General features: G+C 32.3%; 1 protein-coding gene across 2 annotated transcripts; it reads right to left on the reverse strand.

Annotated features, from left to right (window-relative positions):
- Window positions 1-3,012: 3,012 nt before the first annotated feature.
- Window positions 3,013-4,549, reverse strand: LOC109339331 (transcription factor MYB108-like). Of its 2 annotated transcripts, none has more exons than XM_019576745.1 (3): window positions 4,282-4,549; window positions 4,044-4,161; window positions 3,013-3,637 (listed from the first exon to the last, which is right to left on the reverse strand). In XM_019576745.1, exons 1-3 carry the CDS (start codon window positions 4,427-4,429, stop codon window positions 3,028-3,030), a joined length of 876 nt encoding a protein of 291 aa, XP_019432290.1. In that variant the 5' UTR covers window positions 4,430-4,549; the 3' UTR covers window positions 3,013-3,027. The 2 variants fall into 2 exon arrangements, with proteins under 2 accessions (XP_019432290.1, XP_019432289.1); XM_019576744.1 differs by having other exon boundaries at window positions 4,032-4,161; window positions 4,282-4,545.
- Window positions 4,550-8,313: the final 3,764 nt, after the last annotated feature.

Here is an 8,313-nt window from a genome sequence, read left to right on the forward strand (position 1 = left end):
CCCCCCCCACTCAAGCTGGAGAGTAGATAATGATTACTCGCAACTTGGGTAACAAATGGCCAAAGACAACATGTTCCAAAGGTTTTGTTAAAATGCCAGCTCATGAGTGTTAATGGGGAGTAAATGAAAGAGTTTATTCTATAAACGTTCACGAGCCACATGACAGTCAATTTCAATGTGTTTAGTATGTTCATGAGACACAACATTTGCAGCAATAGAGCTGGCTGAATTGCTATCACAATATAGTAAAGCTGGTTGCTTAAAATGAACCAGAAAATCATGTAAAAGATAAGTTAGCCATTGTACCTCACATGATGCTAGTGCTAAGGCACAATATTCTGCTTCAGGTGAAGAACGAGACACAATGTGTTACTCTTGGATTTCCATGATACAAGTGAATCCCCCAAAAATATGCAATAACCTGAAACAAATTTCCTAGTATCTGGGCAGGTGACCCAATCAGAATCACTAAAGCCTTTGATATGTATAGGGGATGTGCTTGGATAGAATAGTCCCTGACCAGGACTACCTTTGATGTAACGAAAAACCCCTAGTCATGGTTTTGTAGTGATTGTCAGTGGGATTGGCCATAAATTGACTTAACTGTTGTATGGCAAAGCTTAAGTCAGGACGTGTATTGGTTAGGTAGAGTAGCCTGCCTATATAAAATAGGGTCATGAAAAGGTGCACTATCCTGTATGGATTAGTATGGGCAATTCAAAGTTAAGTTCATTACATATTGGGAGATGATGAATATATCATAATATAGGGAAGAAACTACATATTGATATAGTTGGATATGAACCGTATGGTAATGGTTGGATCTACCTAATATGAGACATTTCATAGTAACAATTGCATTAGTTTCTACTCATGATGTCTATTTTGGGTTAAAATCTTCTGAAGTACTTGACCTCATAAATGTAAGAAAGAGAGTTACACATTATTTAATATTATTTTATTAAAAATAATTAAAATATGGAACATTATATTTTTTTCATGTCATGGGTCTAAGATTTGCATCGACACTGGAGAGGATCACTACTAGTCCACATTGGGGGATATCAGACATTTCAAACATTGGGACTTCACACGGGTTTACACATGTATTTGGGCTATTGAGCATGTAGGTGGAGTTCATTGGGTGCACACTCAATTGAAATCTGGATCACCATTACCTTTGGTTTATCCAACTTGGAATACCCATTTTGAAGATGAAAGTACTTGGGGAAGTGAACTATACAACCGTGGTGAATTGCTCAAGACATTATTACTAGAATCAACAATAAATGGATCAGTCATGGATCTAACAATGATTTTTGTAAATCTTGTAAACATATAAATGAGATATGTTGTCTCAAACCATATCCTAAATAATGTCTTACATCAATAAAAATATATCATGTCAATAAAAAATTTAAACATTTATTATTTTTTCTTTTTTTACTTCAATATTATTAATGTGTAATATAATTTGAAACATGATTTGGAATAACAAATCCTTATTTAAAAAAATGACATATTGGGTATAGTCTGAAATACATAGATATTTTAAAGGTTGAATATCAATACATAAATTGAATATAAGTATTATATATCTTCCAATAACATTTATGTATATCATCCAACAGTTGGAATCAAATCTCTTGTCTTATATTCCATTGTCACAAGTTTATAGTTTAAGTTCGTCCTAAATCTAATAGTGATATTTGTTTGTAACAGGAGCTTGAAATGCTATTGTACCTTCTGCCCCAAATGATGAAACAAACCTAAGAAGCATATTAGATCCATACAGATCTTGGTGGGTAAGGATCCTTGTTCGATTTGGGCACCGAAGAGATCCTTGTTGGACATGGACACGATAAAAGAAACAAAGATTGAAGATGAATGAAGCTTTCTTCATTTTTTATATCATTGATATCCACCAACCATTCAAAGAAATTACTAATCAAAGTACTATTGCAGAAGCCTAGTGTTTATGTCAAATTTGCTTCTTCACCATTAGTAAATTGTTATTGTTGATGGATGGTGAGAACTTGAGTGGATGCCTAAGAGGAATGAATGACAAGGGAGAACACTAATTATTGGGTATGGATTTTCATGTGCTCTTGTTGTTGACAATAGAGATTGCAGCAATAGAACACAAGATGACAAAGAAGATTGCAACAGTAGGAAATGATCATTATATTTTTATATATCAATTTAATGTAACTATGTAAGGGTAAAGATGAAATAGGAAGCACAAGTAGCCAACTTGGGATAAAAGGAAGGGGTAAAGAGGTTTCAGCTTTTGAGTAAACTTGTGAGAATAGAGTTTGAGACAGGAGATTTGGTCCCAGTTTTGAGTTTAGATGAGAGGTGGAAGGGGTAAAAGGAAACTGGAAGCAAACAAAATCAATTTCCTAAAAAAATGAGTTGACATCTATAGTTGATATGTCAAATTTTAACTGGAGGAGACATAGTTTGAGATTCACAATTAGGATAAGTGATTCTAGTTTGCATGATTTGAAAAAATCAACTACATGATTCTATATTATACATGAGTTATGATGTGTTTGATTTTGAATGAATCACTCATATTTTTATAATATTATGCTCGATACACTTAAAAAGTATAAACAACGTTATCCTTTATATTTCTTTATTTTCTAAAACATATACCTTGTATAAAAAGATATAATCATAAGAATATTTGGTATAAATCAATATCTAATATTGAGTAGAAGAAAGGAATGCAAATGAAATAATGCAAATAAAACAATCATCCTCTATATTATTTTGGTAATCAACAATTGATTATCTAATAACAACAATAATATCATACCATAGTGTTTGGTTATTCCAAATTTTTTTATAAAGGTGTCTCTCATTAAATTTGGGTATAGGGAAAATAAATTTACTTATAATTACCTCTTTGCGGGTGGAGAAGTTATTTTTGGGATTTAAAACCGTGACCTTCAGATCATAAGCAAACAATATTATCATTGCGTCGTTTCTCACCCATAATTATTTTTGTAAATTACTAAATTAAAACAATTCATCCATGCTCCATGTTCTGCATGCAAAATCATTGTTTACCCAATTGCTTTCTACCATGTGGCAATCACCAATTGTAGTTGTTATGTTGAAGGCATCCATCTCATAGGCATTGTTATTTACACCATATTCATCATAAGTGAGGGTGCCAAAGTCATTGGTACCTAAGCCATAAAATTGATTTTTTGTGTATCCCAAAAGGTTAGACACTTTTGAGATATTTGCTGATTCAGAAAATGAAATGCATGAACCATTGTTGTGCTCAGAATCAGAGTTCTGGGCATGTTGATCCAAATAATTAGGACCTGTTGCTTCATTGATACAAGGTCCCTGCCATGGGATTTGTGTTGGTATGGCTGAATATTGAGGACCACTACCAAGTGGTATGGGAATTGATTGGTTTTGGATTGACATGGATGAAGATGATTCTTTTGCTTTCTGAAGCAATTTTGGTATCCATAAATGCCTAATAATTTCTTGAAATTCTCTGCTATATGTGTCAATTTTTAGACATCTTGCTTGTTTTTGAATCTTAGTCCTCCAATAATTCTTAATTTCATTGTCTGTCCTACCTGGCAAATGTTGTGCAATTTTTGACCACCTACACTCACAAAAGATAAATAAAAATTCATAGGAAGTGTAATATTGAATTGGCTAACATAATAGGTACAAGCTAGCAAGTAGCAAGCATAGATGATATCTTAAAAACGAGATAAAAGTATTCATTCATTGTATGAATTTTATATACTGTCATTTCATTCATATTTCATCATCATTGACTCTTAAAAAAAAATGGTAGATAATGTAATAAATGTGTATAAATCTTTAGTTTATAGATATTACAAAGATATATAGATAAAAATCATATAAAAAGTATAATTATCCCATTTGATAGGTAACAATCATTTTGAAGTATTGGTGTTACATATTTGTGTGGCAAGGTTTCAAGCATTTTAGGATAGCCCAAGAATTTAAATTATAGAAGAAGCAAGCACCTGTTTCCCCACCTTGAGTGGAGTTCAAGAATCAAAAGTTGTTCTTCAAGGGTTAAATTTCCTCGTTTTACATCAGGTTTTAGATAATTTAGCCACCTTAATCTGCAACTTTTTCCTATTCTCTTTAAACCTAATTCAGAAAAGAGAAAGGAAGCTAATCAGAATTAGCATAAAACATTGGTAAATAAGTACACAATCTTGCATCATCAACCAAATAATCGTTCATAATTTTGGCTTGTTCTTAAGTTACCTGAACGTTTAGCAAGCAAATTCCATCTCCCTTCACCATGATCAGAAATGTATTGAACAAGCATCTTATCTTCTTCAAGAGTCCAAGGTCCTCTTCTAAGTTCATTATCATCTTCACTAGAATTGCTAAGGCTCTTTGAAGTGGACATGGCAATTCTTAGTGACTAAATCTAATAACAGTATGGACATAAAAAGAGTCAAGGATGAAAAAAAAGGTTATAAAAGAGAAATGGGATACGCAAGATTATTACATGCCCCACTATATATAGCAATCTTATTAATACTATATCTATTATTAAACCAATCAAGATACTAGAATGGTAGTATAACTGTTTAACAAGTAGTTTACTAGTTAAAACATATACTAATGAAATTATATATATATATATATTAATATTAGTGTTAAAAACTAATAAATAATGTGATAACAAAATCTGTAACATTATGCTCAACCATGTTTTAGAAGATAAATAAATGTACTCGTGGTGTGCTTTATCCTCCACAATAACAAACATTTTGTTAAAATTTATATCACCTTCATAAAAAATGAAATTTTTAATAAAACCAGTTGGTATTGATTTAAATGAAAATAGAATGATTCATATATTTGTTGCACCATTATGGCAAGGGGACCGGTTCAACCAAGAGTTACATCCCGATTTTCAGATCTATGCTATATAGTTTGATCAATTATCATTTTTATTAATGAAGAGACAAATATTTGTTTTACCTTATGTTTTTTAGGACAAAAATATTATTCCATCATATATATATATATATATAAAAAAGATAAAAATGTCTTACCTATTTCTTTTATATTAATGAGGTACTTAGTCTAATATTGTATCCCACTTACTAAGGCAAGTTCAGGTCAAAGTGAAATACTATTGCACTTTGTTACTTTTTTAAAAGATAAAGCTTACTATACTGCCAAAAATTCCATATGAGAGCTTCCATTCACCTTCCGTAGTCATTGCTATTGGAAACATTGAATTGTATTTTACCTTTGTTTATTGCCAAAACGACACTTTTGAATTCGTAGTCATATAAGTTAGTCATACGCTAGGTACTAAAGTAGGAAATAAACGCCTCAATTAGTGATGCCTACAGCTGAATTAGGTTGTACTCAGTCATAGAGATTAGAGAAGATTATAATGAAATGTATTCCATATTGGTCATATAGTATGAAGAGAGTTTTTCTATCAGCAAAGAAATTTATTAATAAAGTGATAAAGAAAATAGGAGAAACTCTTATCTACTTAATCTCAAGAAAAAGTTTATAAGTGTTCTATATTATGTATTTATTCTTTTAGTGATTAGTGGGTTTGTAAGTTTTAACTATCAGCCCAAGTGTATGAAAGGAAGTAACTTGCTTTTATTGAATTTAACAATGGTATGGTATTTGAGAAAAATGTCATAGGAAATGTAGGAGGATAAGGGGTAAGCACATTGGGAAGGAATGTTTGTATGATTGAGCAAAGCACAATGATAGTCTGCTAGGTAGGTAGGAGGCTTTTGAATTCTAGTAATTCTTCTTATATCTTGAGGAGGGGAGTGGAGAAGTATAATTGTGGTGGAAAGCAGTGGTGGGGTCAGGTATAGGATCAACACTATAGTCAATATGATTTTGTTCTTCTTGAAAGGGTATAGGTAGAACATCATAGTAAGCGTCCTCATATATTGGTATGACAAGATTAGAAAGATTATTTTGAAAGTTGGGACATGGTTATGTTTTGTAAAGGAAAACAGATTCATAGAAGTCCAAATTTGTGGTAATTTCTAAGGCTCTTGAAGCAATATTGAGAACTATGTATCCCTTCATCCTTTCCTTATAGCCTAAGAAAACAGATTTTGTGGCTTTAGGATCTAACTTATTTCTAGAATGATTTTGTGTTCCTACATAACATAGGGAGCCAAAGACTTTCAATTGATGAAGGTCTGTCTGTTTATGATTCAGAGTCTCATAGGGTGATTTCTTGTTCAAAACAAGAGTAGGGAGAATATCAATGATATGAACAACATGCCTTAAAGCTTAGGACCAATGTATCTTTGGTAAATGACTTTGAATTAAGAGGGCCATAACTACATTTAGAAGATGTTGATGTTTCCTCTTAACAATACCATTTTGTTGAGGAGTATAAGTACAACTAGTTTGATGTAGAATACCTTTACCTTCATAAAAGGTTTTCATGGAGAATTCAACACCATTATTACTCCTCACAATTTTGATGTTGGTGCTGAATTTGGTGTGTATCATGTTTATAAAAATTTGTAAAGTTTTCGAAGTCTCTCTGTTGGACTTCATAAGATAAATCCAAGTATATCTAGCATAATCATCAACAATAGCTAAAAAATACCTATGTCCATGTATGGAAGGGATAGATAGAGGTCCCTAGATATCAACATGTGTCAAATAAAAAAAAAATCATATAACATGTATTGCTTATAGGAAATGGAAGTTCCTTTTGTTTAGCTACATGGAAAATGTCACAAATGTGAGACTTATTAAAAACAACAAAGGAAAAATTGTTCTTCCACATATGCATACATCCTAGGGAAGCATGTCCTAGCCTATAATGCCATAGACTAGAAGATGTAATATTGGTACATACATCATCAAAATATTCATTTTATGAGAAAGAATGATTGTTCTAAGCACATATAAGTCATTTGATACTTTAGTTGTACCAATCATCCTCAAGGTCTTCTTCTCCCAAATTATGCAGCAATGTTAATCAAATGACATAATACAAGATGATATGATATTAAGCTTAGGTATAGACAATAAGTTGTATGAAAATGTTGGTAAATAGAGCACATTATGAATATCTAGTCTAGTGAAAAGGGAAATTATTCCAGATGTATGAGCGATTATCTCATTACTATTAGTCAGTTTTAGTTTAACATGTTTTATCTTGTTATAAGTAAAAAAAAAAGGATAATTTTGGGTTAATATGGTCAGTAGCCCCACTATCAGGTATCCAATGCATAAATTTGTCATTAATACCAATGTTACCTCCAATATCTTCATCTTATGGTGTAGATGTTGGAGACAAAATGTTTGTAGCATCATGATTCCTTGAATATTCATTATGTGTTGCCAATGTTTGATTTTGTTGCAGCATTTTCACAAGCCCTAGTGCTACTCCTTGCTTAGACCAAAGACAGACTCATTTTGTTGTCCCTTGTGATTTCCATGATGGCTGCAATTCTTACTATCTTCATCAATATCATCATTCTGAATGGAATTGGTTTGTTCTCCTCTTATACTTGGAAATTTTGCTAGGAAACCATGCAATTTGTAGTAAGTTTCCACAATATGTCATGTCTTCGTACAATGTTTGCAAAATTTCCCTGACTTGTTCCATGTACATCTTCCATATGTGTTGAGACTTCCCCTACCTTTATTCATGCTAAATCTTCTTCCTGTAGATCCACCTTATTTCCAAGATCCAGAGACTACCATTGCCTTTGAATCAGTCTCATTTCCAAAGATATGCCTTTCCTATTGAATGACTAAAGAGAAGACATTTCTAAAACTTGGTAGGGGCTCAAGTATCATGATTTGAGACCTCATCCATGCATATGTGTCATTCAACCCGTTAAGGAATGCAATGACATTATCTTCAATGAAACATTTCTTGATATTAGCTAGTGCATCACATGTGCATTTAGGCAAAGGCCTAAAATTATCTGATTCAGCCTAAATTATCTTTAATTGGGTGAAATAGTTGGAGATGTCAAGATCTCTTTGCCTAAAATTGGAAATAGATTGCTGCAAATCTGCAATCCTATAAAGGTTACCTTGAGAGAACCTTTCTCCAAGTTCTTCCTAGACTTCATGCTTTGTCCATCCACACTATATTTTGAGCAATGGATGGGCTAACATACCTGGTGATCCATGAGATCACCATATTATTTACTCTCTTCCAAGCCTTATATGTAGGATTTGTTTTTTGTGGCATAAGTATGACGCCATCAATGAGTGTTAGTTTTTTCTTGGAGATGAGGCTTCTTATCATGGATATGCTCC

The sequence above is a fragment of the Lupinus angustifolius genome, unplaced genomic scaffold (assembly GCF_001865875.1).
Source record: "Lupinus angustifolius cultivar Tanjil unplaced genomic scaffold, LupAngTanjil_v1.0 Scaffold_71_5, whole genome shotgun sequence".
In the NCBI taxonomy this organism is placed as follows: Eukaryota; Viridiplantae; Streptophyta; class Magnoliopsida; order Fabales; family Fabaceae; genus Lupinus; species Lupinus angustifolius.